The sequence below is a fragment of the Vombatus ursinus genome, unplaced genomic scaffold (genome assembly GCF_900497805.2).
Source record: "Vombatus ursinus unplaced genomic scaffold, bare-nosed wombat genome assembly UNPS02014181.1, whole genome shotgun sequence".
NCBI lineage: Eukaryota > Metazoa > Chordata > Mammalia > Diprotodontia > Vombatidae > Vombatus > Vombatus ursinus.
In genome coordinates this window covers 1586750-1604509 of record NW_020953959.1, presented here as the reverse complement: position 1 = coordinate 1604509, position 17760 = coordinate 1586750, and the positions used below count along the sequence as shown (strand labels likewise).

Sequence of the window (17760 nt, the reverse complement as noted above, 5' to 3'; positions counted from 1 at the left end):
AGAGAGAGAGAGAGAGAGAGAGAGAGAGAGAGAGAGAGAGAGAGAGATTTAATCAGTCCGGTGGAAAGTTTGCAGACATGCTCTCCTTTGGGATGAGCTAACAAAGCACCTGGCAGTGGAGCACTAGATTTGGAGTGAGGAGATACAGGTTCAAACCCCAGTTTTGTCATCAATCTTGGGATTTTATTCCATCTAACTAGCGTAAGGACATATTTTGATGAAAGATTCTTCTTACTTCCACCTTCTAGAGAAAACCGTAGCTGGAAATGTGAATGTTCTTGTCTTTTCGCTAATAGTAGCGGTGGAAAAGAGAACCCAAGTCAAGCTGACCAGGCTTGGTGCTACATTAAATTTCTTTCTTTTCTTTCTTTCTCCTTTTTTTTTTCTGAGAAATCTCCTACTGACCTTTCCTAGCAGGAGGGTTAAATGACCTAATCCAATTTGCGCCTCTGGGAATCACTCCATAGACTCTCCAGCTGCGGCCACTCTCTAAGAGAAACAGAAAGGATCTCCGACATGATGAGGATGGCCAGTCATTTTCCCTCCAAAAGCTTCATTTTGCCCATCTATAAAATGGGAATGTTTGAGGGATAGGCGGTCTAAAGAAGTGCACATGAAATGATTTTGAGATACTTGGATCAATTTGATTCAATCCACATTTTTATCAACATTATTGTATCAAAACAGCAGACTGTTCTGCATTTCTGGGTTAACGTCAAATAAAATAACCTTGGGGCTAGGACTCGGGCCCATTTGTTGGTGGACTTGGGAGGAAGAGACTAGAAGGTGAAAGCTTGAGCAGCAGGAAGACAGAGATCAGAGAGCTTTTTTTAAGCCAAAGATACTTAATTGATACCATCTAGCAAACATGTGTTAAGCACCCACTATGTGTGAGACACTGTTCCAGGCAGGGGGAAATTTGAAAACAGAAGTGGCAAAGAAGCTTATATTCTGGAGGGAATGGAAGATACAAAGTACACATTGATAAGTAAACATGAAGTAATTTGAGACGAGAGAGAGAGAGAGAGAGAGAGAGAGAGAGAGAGAGAGAGAGAGAGAGCGAGAGCGAGAGAGAGCGCAAATAAGCAGGAAAATCGGCTTGTGAACTGAATCCCGAAGGGAGTTAGTGATTCCAAGACAGGGCGGCCAGGGAGGGAGAGCATTCCAGGAATAGGGGTCACAGCCTATGCAAGGTCACAGAGTCAGGAGATGAAACGCTAAGTCTAAGGAACAGAAAAGAGGACAGATTGGCTGAAATGTACAGTTTGGTCCTGATTAGCGCGCATGATGAATTCCTGAAGTGGTCCTATGAATTTGAATTTGCTCTATTGGAAGTTACAATTATGCAGGTTTGACTCCAGCCCTGTGGAAACATGCAATGTGAATTCAAATAAGCAGCCAGCTGCCAGGGATTCCCTTACTGGTGTTGACGCTAATCAGGGCCTAGCTGTAGAGCAGCTACTGGGCAGTGATACTACTCAGAGCATTTGTCTGGGACTTCTTGTGCCCAAGGGTTTATAGTCTGGAAACTGAGGCTGGAGCCAAATGGTGAAAGGTTTTTAAGTGGCAGGCCAACAGGCTTCTATTTTTTCCTAGAGGTCATAGGGTGCCATTGAAGATTTAGGAGCAAAAGGAAAAAATGTGTATGATCATAGAACAACTCAACAGATCTGCTAAATATCTGACTTCCAAAATTACTAACTGCGACTCACGTTACTTCCATAATTACTAATAATTGTAAGTAAGCATCTTTCCTCTATCTGCCCCTCCCACACACATTTTTTTCCTCACCTGTGCTATGCCTCCCAATACTTATTTAAATGTTTTCTTTGTTTTCTGGGTTTTCATTGTTGTTGTTTAATATAGATGTCTTGCACTTTGCTGATGGCTTGCTGATTTTGAAAGCCCTCCCTATCCATTGTCTAATTTGATCCTCACACTAACCCTATGAGGTAGGCAAGGTAGGTGTAATTATCCCCATTTTAAAGGTGAGGAAACTGAGGTTCAGAGAACGCGACTTACTTGACCCACATTGCATGGTTATTTAGTGGCCTAGCCAGGTCTTGGTCTCCTGACTATAGGGTACTCCGTGACGACACCCTATGCCTAAATGCCATCTGTTCCTTGGTTCTACGTGTCCTGACAAGAAGTTTTTGAATCAGGTGGGCAAAGCAAACCCATTTTGTGGATGAGGACTTTGAGGCTCAGAGATATGTATGTTAGAGGTCACTTTATTTGATATTTAATGATGAAAGGGAGATCAGAACCTAGGTGTGTTACCTCCAAAACCAGGACTCTGTTTATCACACTACATCTAAGTGTGTTAAAAGTATTTGAAACTCTTCTTTCATGGGGTGGGAGGAGTAGGCACCAGAACACACCTCAGTCCTAGGAGAAGACAAAAGCTTCCATCACAGCCTGGATGGACACTAACAGAGCAGACAAGTAATGGGTGTTTATGGAATTGAACTGCATCTCAACACCAGCTCCTATCTGCAAACATTTATTAAGCACCTACCTTGTACAAAGCCTTATGCCAGGTGGTCTGTGATGCCCCCAGATGGACAGTGAATTGAATGAGGGTCTGGTCACCCTGAAAGCCAAGCTAAAGATTGTCATGTATGGATTCAGTGGAGAGTGGATGATAGCAACCTCTAAGAGCTATGGTGAGCATTATATAGAGTTATTCTTATTAATAATGCTACCTCATTTCTTTCTTATGACAACCTAGTGAAGTTGGCTAAGCAGGTGTTATCCATTTTACAGATGACAAAACTGTGGCCAAATGATTTAGAAAGTAGAGTGAAAAGAACATTGGATCTGAAGTCAGAGGATGTGGGTTTGATTAATGACTTTGACACTGAAACATCTGTGTGACCTTGGACGAGTCACTTAACTTCAGATTTTTCATATGTAAAATGAGGAAGCTGGAATAAATGATCTCTGATGTGCTTTCCAGCTTGAGACCCATAAATATGGTCCAGGACACATGCAAAGCACTCCAGTATCTTTACCGAGAAAACCCCCCAAAATGGGGTCACAAAACAGCAAAGCATTGTAAAGATTGCCCACCTACTGCTAATAAATATTTTGTTTTATGGATTTTAAGTTGGAAGGGACCCCAGAGGTCATATACTCTAACCTTGTCTTCTTATGAACAAGGGAAGTAAGGCCAGAGAGATTAAACGCTTTGACTAAAGGGCACAAACATAGTGAGCTCAGTCAGCCAGTCAATGAACATTTTTAAAAAGCCTACTATATGTAATTCAACTGTGTTAATCACTAGGGATGTTAAAAAAAAAAGGCAAAAATTACAAAACCTGCCCTCAGGGAGCTTACAGTCTAATGAGAAAGACATCTTAGACACAACTATGTATATACTAGATGTGTACAGTATACTTGGAGGTACTATCAGAGGAAAGGCATCAGCAGTGGTGGGCCCTGAGAATGGCATCCGGCAAGAGGTAGGATTTAAGCTGAGCCCTGAAAGAAGCTGTTATCCCAAAAGCTCAAAGTACAGTCACACATTGAGAACAAGTCCCAGATGGGTTGATATGTTCTCTCTCCTTTCTTGTTCTCTCTAGGGACCTCCAGAGTCCCAGTTATCACACAGAGCCCAGAAACCCTCCTGGTTCAGACTGACAAAGAGGCAAAGCTCTTCTGTGACATCAGATCATCCACAAACACTTATGGAATCTACTGGTTTCGTCAGGTCATGCCTCCCAGCGTTGACAATCGCTATCAGTTTCTGGTCCATTCAGAAAAGACCACTTTCACTCATGGGGAGGGCATCAATTCAGAACATGTCCTTGTGTCTGGAGAGGCATCCAAATCCACGCTCAGGCTTCGGGATGTGAAGCCTTCGGATGGTGGCGTCTACATCTGTGCCATTATCGTAGGTCCTCAACTGGTCTTTGGAAGTGGCACCCAGCTAAATGTGGGTAAGGGCTCTATTGATCTCGTGGAAGCACCTGGGGGGGAGGGGGGAGGGGTATCACTGCACCTGATGGGGAGAGAGAGGGGATATACCCCATGGCCGTCAGAACTGGGTCTTCATGTCTCCTCAACATCAGCCTTCACCCATGGGGCTGCAGTCAGAAAAGCTTTCCACCGAGAGCAGTGGGCCCAAGTGGGACATTCAGAGGGATCTCCCTTCCCGTTCTTTCGAGGTGTTTCCTGTGGCCCATTTAGAAGAAGTTAGAGGCTCTGATAAAGAGTTTTTTGTTTTGTTTAGTCAGAGGACCCTGGTTCAAATGATGTCTTTCCCACTTTCTAGCTATGTGACCTTGGACAAACTATTTATTCCCGCTAGGCCTTTTTCCTCATCTGTAAAGTGAAGAGATTTGATGAGCTTACCCACCAGCTCTAAATCTCTAACCCTTTAATGGTATAGTTCAGGAATCTATCGTTGGATGTTTGGGGGTCCACAAAAGGAAAGTCTTCTTCTCTCCAAGTTCATGGCTAAGATTCTTCTAGGGGCACTTATGAGATGGGTTGGGGCGATCTGTACATTTTGTTTTGGAACCCAGAATTTAAACTTACTTGAATTGAGTAATAGAGATTGTAAAACAGATTACTGGGTCCATTCTAAAATACTCCAGCACAGATAGGTCCAGTCTCCTAGAGTTAGATTCAAATCAATTTAACAAGCGTTTATTAAGTGAGTACTGTGTGCTAGGTGCCGAGGACAGAAAGACAAAACCAACTTAGACTATAGCCACCCCTGCCATACTCACTCTCTCTCTCTCTCTCTCTCTCTCTCTCTCTCTCTCTCTCTCTCTCTCTCTCTCTCTCCCTCCCTCTCCCTCTCCCCCTCTCTCTCTTTCTCCCTCTCTTTCTCTCCCTGTGTCCTTCCCTCTCTCCCTTCCTCCCTCCCTTTCTCTCTCTTTTTCTCTTTCTCCTCTCTTTCTCACTCACTCTCTGTCTCTATCCCTCTTTCTGTTTCTATCTCTCTTTCTGTTTCTATCTCTGTCTCTGTGTCTCTCTCCCTTCTTCTCTTCTCCCCTTCCATCCTTCCCTCTGTCTGTCTGTCTGTCTCTCTCTGTGTCTCTCTCTTTCTCCTCTCCCTATCCGCCACATCCTTAGTTTAGCTTAGGCTGTTCTATAGAAATGCAGCAACAGGTAAGTGGTCACTGGGGGGCTAGGGAATAAAGCCAATGAATTCTGACTTGTCCTAAAGAAACCAGTAATTCAGGAGAAAATAAACTGAGTCAAATGGATGTGGCCATGAAGATGTTAGCCCCCTGTTGTTGTCCATCCTTCATTTTCGAAGAAGACCAACAACATTACAATATTCGAGTCAGAGTACGGTGTGTTCAGCTGTGGTTGATCAGTCAGTCTTTGCCAGCTTTATTCTGAATTTATGTGTCTGTAATGATGGGGGGATTTGTGGGTCGGGAACAGGGTGTTAGGGATAAAGACTTGCACAGGCATCGGGTTAATTAATGAGTGGTGATGTACTCTAGTGACAAGCCCTACTGATTCTTTAATTCTAAGAGCAATCTTGAAAGGTGTGGCAGGGAGGCACAAAGTGTAGAACCTGAGGGTTATGAGAAAGGACGTAGGCCAATCTCCTTCTGCTCTGGTGATGTTTGGGCTTAGGAGGAAGGCTATGAGCAGGTTTTATGTAGGTTTTGGAGACTCAGATGCTCAAATGCATTTATACCACTGAGCAAAAACTCTGTTTCTTCCTTACAGCTCTGTAAAGCTCTTCGCAAACCTTAAATCGCTATATAAATGCTAAGTAATCATTGTCATCATCATTATAGTATGGGGAAAGTTAAAAAAAAAAAAAGGTTTGCTCGGCATAGATAGCATGGCTGCTGTTTAAATGTGCTTCAACTCAATTTAATTCCATTCAACAAGCATTTATTAAGCACCTTCTAAATGCCAGGCACTGTGCAAGATTCTAGATATAGAAAGATTTTTAAAATGAAATGGCCTCTGCCTTCGAAGTGCTTACATTCTATTGAGAGAAAATGTGTATGCATATAAATAAATATAAAATATATGCAAAGTAAATTAAATTAATTTAGAGGTGGGAAGGAGATGACTAGATGAATCAGGGAAGGCTTCATGGAAAAGGTGGCATTTGAGCTCAGCCTTGAAAGGAGTGAGGGAATCTAAGAAGTGGAGGTAAGGAGGAGCATTCCAGGTATAGGAAACAGTTTCTGCAGAGATGGGACATGGAATGTGGTATACAGGAAGCAGCAAATAAGTCAGTTCAGCCAGAATCTGGAATGCATGGAAGCCCCAAGCTCTCTTGTAATAAAATATTATCTCTCTTTTTGTTGTAGTCGATGTCTTGCCTACAACCCCTACACCCACCAAAAAGACCACCCCCAAGAGGAAAGTGTGCAAAACAAAACCCTCAGAGGTCACTCAACAGAATGGTAAGGCCTCCTTTCCATTTCTCTGAACCCTCAGCAATATGCTTGTTTGATTTTAGTAAGAGCTCCTTAAAGGAGCATGACTCACATAATGTACTATAAGCACAAATAATTTTTTTTTAGTATCTGCTATTTTGGATTTTCTAGACCACCATCCTCTAGCACAAATCTAGAATTAACTTCATTTAAATGCCTTTTTTTAACCAGTTGGAATTTTCTAAATGGCAAGTTGGAGTATGTCTCTAAATGGTATGCACACATACTTACATGATTCAGCTATTCTTACCTCCATCTTACATTTCTTTCTTCAAAAAAATCAAAGCCAGTTATTAGAGTTTATTAAAGCTGGAGACACACAAATATCTCTGTGTATATTGTATCTCCCAACTAGAGTGAGAGCCATAAGATGCATGTTTTATTTAACACTATGTTGTTCCTAACGCTTATTAAAAAGCTCTGCATATAGTAAGCACTCAATGAATGCTTGTTGGAACTGAAATTATTCTTATCCATGCAGAAAAAAAGGAGGCATCGGTCAGTGTCACTCACGGCTCTGTGTGGCTTCACCAGGAAGGCTGTCTGTATCCAAACCTTTTGGTTTGTGGGGTATTCCAATGAGGACCTCAAAGGGGATGAGAGATTTAACATGCTGTTTTTAAAAATAAATTTCAATTACTTCATAAAATTAAAAATAAATTTTAATTGATATATATGATTCCAAGCCTTTTATGATTCAGTTATCTGCTTGTAGATAGTAGTTAGAGACGGTCACAGGATAATAGATGTAGACCAGGGAGGGACCTCAGAGACCATAAATCTACACTTTAAAGATGAAGAAATTGAGATTCAGGAAGGCTGAATAACTCAAGCTTCCTCACATTTTCCTCCACTTACCTCTTTGACTTTCTTAGGAGATGCCTCCTGATTCTGTCCCAAAATGGGGCCAAAGAAGAGGCAGTGTTGTATAGTGGTTATGGTGCTGACCTTGGAGTCAAAGAGTCCTGGGTTCAAGCTCTGCATCTGACTCATTCTGGCTGTGTGACCATAAGCAAGTCACCTAATCTATCTTTTTCAACCCCAGACAACTTTGTAAAAGTATAAGTTAGAGATAGACTATTAATGTCCATTAGTGGAGGGAATCTATACACTAGGAATTCTCGATGCCCATGAATCATAGGTCCTACCCTCCCATAAAAAAAAAAGATTTTATAGACTTTGATTATAATTCCTTTTCATCATCTAGTGGTCAGTCTTCTGGTGATGAACTCCTCCATTTCACAGGTGAGAAAACAGAGGATTAGAGAGATTAATTGGTTTCTCAAAAGGCGAGTCTAGTATTCATTCCACTATGCCCTCCTAATATATATAATGTCCAGCTACCTCTCCTAATCTATACTGTCTCCTAATCTAGACTGCTTCCTCTAATAATCCCTTCCTCATTTTAATCCCTTTGTCTTTCTAGTTTGAAGAGTCTTCATTTTTTTCTTTAGTTTGTCTTTATCCATAAACCTCCTTTTCCAATTTCAGTCTCTTTGGTCATTCTAGTTTAGAGGTTCTTAACCTGTTGTCCACAGATAGATCTCAAGGGTTTTGTGAATTTGGATTGGAGAGTGGTGGTGGATTGTGTCTTTATTTTCACTAACCTCTCACTGTAATCTAGCATCCCCTTCAATTATGAATGTAGGCAACAAAATATTTTCCTGAGAGATTGTCCATAGGCTTTACTGGACCTCCAAAGAGGTCTAGGACACAAAAACATATTAAGACCCTTTGGACTAACTACTCTTTTCCAGACCTTCTCCTGCTCCTTGACATCTACTGAGAAGATGAACCCAACTGTGCTCAGAGATGCCACCGGAGGTGGTGGCAACGTGATTTCATACAAGGGGAAGGCAGTGTATTCTTGTTAGTGTACTGTAGTTCTCTTGCTGGTGCCTCAAATCTTGCTGGCCCCTTCATCCCACATCGACTCATTGGGCTGATGTCTTAAGGTATTGGTGGAGGGGGAAAGATACTGGCTTCAGCTGTGTGAGATGCCTTTATGTGTTTGCAGAATGAAAGGGATTGTTTAGAAATTTTTTCCCTGCCTCATCTGCACACACAACTGTGTCCCCTATCAAGGAAAAGAGTTTCCATGGTACAATGGGGAAAACAGTATAGCTGGAGCCAGAAGGCCTGGGTTTGAATCTTACCTCTGCCATTTATTGTCTTGTAACCTCAAACAAATCACTTAACTTCCCTGGTCTCAGTTTCCTCACCTGTAAAATGAGAGGGCCGCAGTATACTCTTTTTTACGGTCCCTTCCAACGATGATCTAAAGGGAGACATTTGTATTCAGAAGCAATGCTACTATTGACTGGCTTCTCTCTGTGGTTGGGGTGGCTGAAAAGACCAGCATGCTCTTACTGCAGTCCCATCCGTGCTGAAACACCTGCAAACACGGAGCCTTGGTCTTAGGGGCAACAGTTTCAGGCAGAGACTGGTTCTTATCTAAAGCTCACGTCTCCCGCAGCACCTTGAGCACTGTTCTGCACATGGCAGGTGTTTAACAAACACTTGTTGGATTCTCTTAGATTTTCTATCTATGAGGTTGGCCTGTTATAAGTGGTTCTCTGTTCATTATTCTTTCCTTACTGCTCTCCTCTTGATTATCTTGTCTTTGTTATGAAACTATATAGACTTAATAACATTCTTGGGCTCTTTTGATAGATGTTGATGGTCAACCAGTTAAGAGAAGCAGTCTGGGACATTGTATGGATTCGGAGGGTGTAGTGGTGAACGCTAGTCTCGTTGGCTTTTGGAGAACAACTTAATGTCTCCAGACCTCCATTTTCTCATCTGTAAAATGGAGGAGTTCATCACCAGATGGTTGGTCACCAGATGAAGATATATATTTTGCCACAATGATCGTCTCTTAAGGCAGGAGTTCATAACCCAGTATCCATGAACTTTTTAAACAATATTTTGAAAACTGTATTTTTTGTGCGTGCCTCAGGTTCCCTCTGCAGCGCCTTCACCCTAAGCCTGCTGGTGGGATGTGCTGTGGTTTTGCTCATCTCCATAATTATGATCATCCGAGTGAATTGTAAGTTGTTCATCATCACACATGGTGTAAGAGATCAAGAGATCTCCATTTTTCACAGTCCATTTTAGACCTGAGGAAAAGGTGGGGAAAGGGGGAAATGTTGGATTGCATCCTGAGGACCCTTTGTTTGAAGAATACTCCCTACCTTGCATACAGTAGGCACTTAATAAATGTTTATGAGATCAAATGAATTGGAATTGAGTAGGACCAAGAATGACCAGTGAGAGGCCCGTCCCAGTGAGGTCTAGAATCCAGTGTGGCCCATGTTACTCTTCAGGGCTGGGAAATGGGAGCAGCAGCAATTAGGCTGAAAGAGATGGGATTAGGGTCAAGTTAAGAACAAGTGGGAATGAGAGACAGCATGGCACCATTTTCTAGCTATAGGACTTTGTACGAACTATTTAACCTGCTAGGCCTTTTTTCTCACCTGTAAAGTGAAATGGTTGGGTGAGATGACCCGCCACCTCTAAATCTCTAACCCTTTAATGATACAGTTCAGGAATCCATTATTCACTGTTTAGGGGTCCACAGAAGGGGAAGGTCTTCCTCCGAATTCATGGTTAAGATTCTTCTAGGGGCACTTATGAGATGGGTTGGGCTTTCTGTACATTTTGTTTAGGAACCCAGAATTTAAACTCACTCCTTTCTTCACTGAGTTCAGAGCCTTTCTTTCCTTCCCACCTCTTATCCTCATACTTGAGGACTTCAACATACATATTGATGCTTCCTCAAATACCCCAACTTTCCAGTTCCCTAGTCCATTCAGTTCCCCATTTCACCTACACACTGAGCTGGTCCTGCCTTTGAGTTTGCTATCACTCACAAAGTGATAGAAAGCTCAGTCACTTACGTGGTCATGAACTCTGAAATTCCTTTATCTGGTCATAAATCTTTTATCATCTCATCTTTCTCGGTGCTTTACAACCCCGGCCCTGCTCTTCGTCCTCATGTGACCTCTCGTCCCTCTCCCTCAGTTCTTTCCCAAGCCATCACCCCGGTGCTGGCTCTCCTCCCTTCCCCATCTCGACTCTACCCCCTCCTCTTCTCTTGGATCTCTTGTTCTGGTATGCATCTCACCTCACCAAACCCCAACCCTGGTGTACTTCCGCCATCTGTCTCCTTCATTCCTCGTCACACACTGCTGAATAGAGCTGGGGGAAAATCATAAAGCCGTGATGACTTGGTCACTAAAACTTATCTCAACTGTGCCCTCACTGCTGCAATGCAAACTTTCTGTTTTTCTCTCTTTGACTTGCTGCCCTAATCTCAATGGTAATTGTTCCAAACCTTCTCATCTAACCTCAAACCTCTCATTGTGTCTTTTCCCTCACCCTTGCCTCATATTTGATCCCCCCACATTGAAAACATTTGACCAAAACTGCCCCTTCTCCCTCCCTCCTCATCTCCCATCACTCATACAACTTTTCCCGTTATCTTCTCCTTTGTGACAATCTCAGAAAAAGATGTGCCAAGGCAAACTCTTTTTTTTTCCGGGGGTACTAAAGTCATGTTAGGTCGACAGAACTGCCTATTCACAGTGGTGTCAGCTTAACTTTGTGGACAAACCAGAGTTCACTTTCCCCCTCATGTTAGCACGTATAGATTGCAGGATTGTTTTAAGAAAACTGAACTGTTATGTTTTCATTAAGCACACACGTAGCTAGACAATGGATTCTGGAGCCCGATATAAGACAAGGGCACACAGCAGCAACTCAGGGGCCAATTCCCTTACATAAACCCATTCCTTTTTCAGCTGGACAAAGTTCCTACTGGTAAAAGTTTAGACCGCTGCAATTAATTTGCTAGTGAGACTATTCTGAAAACTCCTTACAAAGGGTACACACACACACACACACACACACACACACACACAGAGCTTTGGACAAGATACAATTTCAAACCCTCATTACGGGGCAACTATAAAGCACATACCATGAGAAGTGAAGAATGCCACAGGCTAAATTGTCCAAAACACTCATTTCTCCATCAGCTATTTGAAGCATACCGTATTTTGTCTGATACTGACAACCAAAGGCCTTTGTGAGAAAACACGGCTCTTCTTGCTGAAGCAACTTCAAAAGGCTAGGGACATGCCCCACCCCAGTTTCTCTTAATAACCTATTATGGGTCGATCTTTCACAAATTAATGTTAATCTTTCTTGAACCTGTACTTTTTACCTCCAAACCACCTTAGTGTCATGTTCCAAAAGTTTGCTAGCTACTATCAAGGAGTGCTTAAGCTTTTCTAAAATTCTATCTTTCTGGCTTCAAAGGGGCACCTCTAGTACTAGTTTTCCAAGATTTAGTGAAAAAGGCCACTGTTCCCTTTAGTAATTCTTTCCATAATTTTATAAATTTTGACCATATCCACTCGGCCTCTCTTGACAAATTTTATTTTTCACTTTTGTCCGTCCTCATAAAAACTCCCATCATTGCCTGCCTTGTTCTTGTCACCCTGCTGCCTAGCCTCTGGCCTTGCCCTTCCCAATCAAATCGAACTGCATGTGTTGCATATGCAGACGAGTCATGGTTTGGATGTTTTTTCATTCCAAGGCAAACTCCTGTACACACGCCTTTGCTTCCACCCCTTCCTGTCTTCTCCAACAGATTGTCCCCATTATAATCTGTGCTCTTTCTTCTTCATTCTCTCTCTATCCACTGGCTGCTTCTCTGCTGCCTACAACATGCCCGTGTCTCCCTAAGACTCAAAAACCTCTCACTAGGCTACATCATTCGTGTCCTTCAAAGCTAAGCTCCTTGAGAAGACTGTCTACACACGTGCCTCCATCTCTCTCACCCTCTTGTAAAGCCTATGCAGTCTGGCTTCATCTTTCCCATGGAACGGCTCTCCCCAAAGTTACCCTCGATCTCTTAATTGCCAAATCCAATGACCGTTTCTCAGTCCTCAACCTCCTTGACTCCTCTACTGAAGTTGATACTGTTCATCACCTTTTCCTCTTGTATTTTCTCTTCTCTACATTTCTGTGAGCCTCCTTTCTCCTGGTTCTCCCTCTCACTCTAAGACCATAACTTCTCAGCCATATTTGCTGGTTCTTCATTCTTGTCACATCAGATAATTGTGGGGATCTCCTAAGTCTCTCGAGAGCACAGTGGATAGAGCACTGGGCTCCGAGTCAGGAAGACTCATCTTCCTAAGTTCAAATCCAGCCTCAGACACTTACTACCTGTGTGATCCTGGGCAAGTCACTTAACCCTGTTTGCCTCAGTTTCCTCATTTGTAAAATGAGATAGAGAAGGAAAATGGCAAACCATTCCAGTATCTTCACCCAGAAAACTCCAAATGGGGTCACAAAGAGTCAGGTGTGACTGAAATGACTGAACAACAACTCAAGGCTCTGTCCTGGGTCCTCTTCTCTTCTCTCTCTGTCCTCTCTCATTTGATCTTATCAGCCCCCATAGGTTCAGTTATCATCTTTGAGCAGATGATTTCCAGATCCATATATCCAGCCCTGGTATCTCGAAAGGTATCATTCTACATCACCAACTGCCTTTTGGATATCACAAACTAGAGACCATATGTCACCTCAAATTCCACATGTCCCCAAAACAGAGCTCATTATTTCTATCCACCCCAAATTCTCCCCTTTGATGAATTTCCCTCTTCCTCTGGATGGAACACCCATCCCCCCAGTCACTCAGGCTCACAACCTTGGTTGGCATCCTCATCTCCTCATCTCTACTCCTCCCATGTGCCCAATCTCTTACCAAGTCTTGCAGTTTCTACCTTCAGACCATGTCTCATATGTCCCCTTCTCTCCACTCACAGTCACCTCTCTATTTCAGACCTTCTTCATCTCTTGCCCGGACTATTGCAATAGCTTCCTAACTGACCACTTAGCATGATACCTGGCACATAGGAAATGCTCAATAGATGCTTCTTGACTGACTGACTGTCCCTTGCATATGACAGCCCTTAAAATGTGCAAAGATAATTGTTTCATCTCCCCTGAATCTTTTCTGCAGACTAAATATCCCCAATTTCTTCAAGCAGTCCTCATATACTGACCCAAGGCCCTTCACCATCCTCATTGCCCTCCTCTGGACACTTTCTATCAATGTCCTTCCTAAAATGTGATGCCCAGAACTCAGTAAGATACTCCAGTTGTAGAGTTTTGTGCATTTTTCTCTAGGGAAGCTTTTCATCTTATTCTGTCTTATTATTGTCTTGTGGTTTTCCATGGGCCAGTCTCTCCTCAGTGAGCTCATAAGCTCCTGAGGTCGGGGATGGTGAGGACATCCATGAGAATCCCAATAATCAACTGAAACAGTGAAGGGAACATAAGGAGGTGCTCAGTAAAGATTTGTTAGTTGATTAGTGGACATGAGGGTCTAACAGACGAAGTTAACACTCACGCTTCTCACTCTGTCTCTACAGACTTATGGAATGTAGCTCGGCACCACTTTGTGAAACAGTAAGTAATATGAATCCCCAAAAGGACTGCTGATGCTTAATGCCTGGTGAAAACTCTTTGCATGGGTTGGGGCATTCTGGGTTTCCATTACTCCTCATACAATTCCTGGTTTTTAGTAGTCACTAAATCTAACCCAAGACCAAAAGCCTAGAAGTTCTGGATTAAATGATCATGTGTAAATCTCAGAGAGCCAAATTTGGAGCCAGCGAAAGCTGATCAGGGCAAGGCACTTAAATCTCTCAATGCCTCAGGCATCTCTTTCCGAGTTTCGGTTGGAGGTCCTGAGCTACATTGTTAGAGGGAATTCCCTTATCTGGGAGGTCCTTATACCAATGAAATCACAAGTCTACTCCCTCTAGCTGTGTGTGCCAGACTTGGAGTTAGGAAGACCTGGATTCAAATCCTGCCTATGACACATATTGTCTGTGTGACCCTGGATGAGTCCTTTACCTTCTCAGTGCCACAGACCACTCTTTAGGGCATCATCATCATCATCAATAACAACACCAACAAATAAGTAATTAGAGTCATTAGGGCAATGAACAAACAAAAATAATGCTAATGAACTTATTTAATTAGCTTTTATTTTCCCAAAAAGGAGAGACCTCCCCAGAATCTGTGTATGTTGGGTATTAACTGGATTCTTTCAGTGTGCATTGTCTCCCTGCCTCTACCTGCCATAGGTGTGCCAAGGGCTAGGCAAATATGCAGGAATGTTTTTTCACCAAAAACAGAGATGGAAGAACTATGGTCTGAGCAAGTGTGCCAGCATGTTTTTGTAAAGACATACAACAAGTGTGTGTCCATTCTGATTTCCCAGGTATGACACACAATTCTGTGCCAGCTGTTTCTGAGACTCCTTCCACTGTGCCTGGCACAGGATGAGCCCCAAACACTTCCTTGCTTGTTTAACTGATTAGGGGGCCCCAGACTGAATTTATGTCATTGGTCACCACAAACAGGCATTGGGGATTCTCTCAGGTTCTGGCGCCTTGACTTTCCATTGCTCTTAAAACAGAGAATACCAGTGTTTGACTCATAGCAAGAGAGGGAGTTTCTAATACCTTAAAACCAACAGTATCTAGGGTAGGTGTTAAAGACTTATATGTCAATTCTGAAGACATAGTGTTTGTCTAAGTTCCTGTTCAAAACATTAAAATATTCCCATGCTCCTTGAGGGTAGTAGTTACTTCCCTCAGGGAGCTTACCATTTAGTCAAAGAGACACACACAAACAGGTCTGTACGTACAAGATAGATAGATCGATATAGATATGGACCAGTTGACCTTGAAGATTCAGTCTGGCTCCAAAGCCGTGATCCTGCAATGACCTGCTTCTTTCACAGCCTTTCATGGGACTGTATGACTCTAATTCCCTACCTCTCTGCTCCCCCCTCTTTTGTCTGTTGATCTTCCTGCTTCTCAAATTGTGGGTGCCCTCTAAGGTCCTCTGCTCGTCTGACCCTCTCTCATCTGCCTTTTGACCCTTTAGCGTGTTCACATTTGGCTGGGCCCCAGCGGAGAGCTGGCCACCATCTTCCTCATGATGATCCTATAAAATCGGATACTCCCAGTGCTTGGAAAGAGTTAATTCTCATTGTTACTAGTAATAATAACCACCATTTTAATGGAAATTTAAGGTTTGCATAATAACCCTATGAGGTAGTTGTAATAGGTGTTATTAATTCCGTTTTACGGATAGGGAAACTAAGGCTCAGATATTTCTTTAGCCTGCTTCCATTGACCCTGGGCAAGTCACTTGACCAGTCTCAGCCTCAGTTTCCTCAACTGTAAAAAATGAATGGGTTGGACTAGATGACTTCTGAAATCCTTTATTTCTAGATCTTTGGTCCTATAAGTCAGTGACTTTGCTTGCCATTGATTGATTTAATTCAATTCGATTAAACAAGTGTTTTTCAAGCACCGTGCTACCTGGTGACAGAAAGACCAAAGTAGTTCCTGGCCACAAGGAGCTTATTTTCTACCATGGGTAACAAAATGTGGATAGTTAATTAAATAAAAGAAATCAGTTCAGTCACATCTATCTGAGGGAGGATTTGAACCCCAGACTTCCTGATTCCACATCCAGAACCATAGCCACTCTACAATATTGCCTCTTATACATTAGTTCACAATAGCAAAAATTCAGCGTGCCAGCATCAAAAGATCAATAATTTTCTGACTTCTTTTTCAGGCTTCAAAGATGAATACACCTTCCCACCCACCCCTCCCCCCCCAAAATAAAGTTCTTCAAATAGCTTGCTGAAGAAATGCACTGGATTTTATATAAGCAGAATCGGAGAAACTGAGGCATGAGAATAGCAGTGAACTTTTGAAATTTTCCTAAGCCACTGGGGCTGCCTGCTTTGCACCATTGCCTGTCCCTCTTGTGAGTTGGATTCATAGGATACATATGTTTGGCAGTCATCAGTAGCATAACATCCTCTAAAACCTCAAGCACTTTCCGTAGTTTGCTGAGTGTCAATGGACTATGTTAGAAAGGACAATACATGACACAAATACCATTTCCTGTTGCTTGAGGAAAGATTCAGACATATGCTGGCCCAGAGCCTCTGAAAGTCACCAGTCAGCTGCCATGTTTGCAGTTTCTCAGCCCTGGGTCTGATACCATGATTCTAAAGTGTCTCCTCAATGACTGTCCAGCAAAACTAAGTTCGCAGAAGTGAAAGATAAAGCAGAGAAACTTCAGCAGGAGCAAAGGCTGCAGATTGTCCAATTTGCACAAAGAAACAGATGACCGTGGTTCACAGCATTGGTTTCTAAGTGCTAGTATGTGCATGATAGAATTAACTTTGGTCTCTGGTGTCAACAAGGGTTACTTTGCATGATAGAAAGTGGTGCAGCCCTTCCGGTCTGCTATTCTAGATCTTGTCTTTGTTTTTGTGCGTGTGTGTGTGTGTGTGTGTGTGTGTGTGTGTGTGTTTTGTTTTTTTTCCCTTTTCTTATCTCTGAACAAAAATGTTCTGAGTTTTTTGTTTGTTTTAAAATAAAGTCTAATGTAAATTGCTGTAGAAGTCTGGTCTTGATGTATATCTCTGGGTTCCTTTGTTCACAAATGTGACTTCAGAAAGAAATGCCCCAAATGCAAGACTGTTTTTATATCTTAGAGGGTTCCTAACAAGGATGATACTTCACATAGCCAAGGTCTTCTTCTTTGGGAGGACTCAGAAGTGGCTTGGTGGTATGTTATGGCAGCAGATACATGGTGAGTGGTAGCCACCAGTGATGACAGCCTTGTAAGCCCATGCGAAGCCCGATTGTCGGCAACAATCCAATTCAATAAGCATTTATTAAGTGATATGCAGGGAGAAGGGACAGCATGCTATAGAACAGGGGTTCTTAACCTAAGGTCCGTGAACTTTTAAAAAATATATTTTTATAACTTTCAATAAAATTGATTTTCTTTGTAATCCTATGCATTTTATTTTATGCATTTAAAAACCTTTTTCTGGGAAGGAGCCTATAGGCCTCTTTAGACTGCCAAAGGGGTCTTGGACACAAAAAAAGGCTAAAACTCTTCCCAAAGTAGATAGAAGGCTGGCCTTGGAGCCAAGAAGACTTAGCGCTGCCTTTAACACCTACTGGTTGGGTGACCAAGGACATTATTCAACTCTCAGTGCCCAAGGCAACTTTCTAAGACTATTCCTTATTGTCTGGATGGGGTATTACCTACATGGATGCATTCATAGGTCTAGAAGAAAACAAACCAACCCCCTCCCCCCCCAAAAAAGGAAAGAAAAACCAATGACACCCCTGCAAGTAAAAATATTAGGGTCTCTGCTTTGGAGCTCAGGGGAGATGAGCCCAGAGATTTTCCTCCAAGATTTCAAGGA

At 42.6% G+C, this 17760-nt stretch overlaps 1 protein-coding gene across 2 annotated transcripts in view; it reads left to right on the top strand.

The window, feature by feature from the left end:
• Nucleotides 1-17266, top strand: part of CD8B (CD8b molecule) — a 22032-nt gene extending 4766 nt beyond the window's left edge. The window contains exons 2-6 of one of the 2 annotated variants that reach the window (XM_027860435.1): nucleotides 3585-3941; nucleotides 6297-6392; nucleotides 9385-9474; nucleotides 13871-13907; nucleotides 16101-17266. In XM_027860435.1, coding sequence (XP_027716236.1) covers nucleotides 3585-3941; nucleotides 6297-6392; nucleotides 9385-9474; nucleotides 13871-13907; nucleotides 16101-16113 — 593 coding nt within the window. In that variant the 3' untranslated portion in view covers nucleotides 16114-17266. Of the gene's footprint in view, nucleotides 1-3584; nucleotides 3942-6296; nucleotides 6393-6906; nucleotides 7063-9384; nucleotides 9475-13870; nucleotides 13908-16100 lie in introns of those variants that run through there. The other variant, XM_027860436.1, reaches the window with a different exon arrangement.
• Nucleotides 17267-17760: the final 494 nt, after the last annotated feature.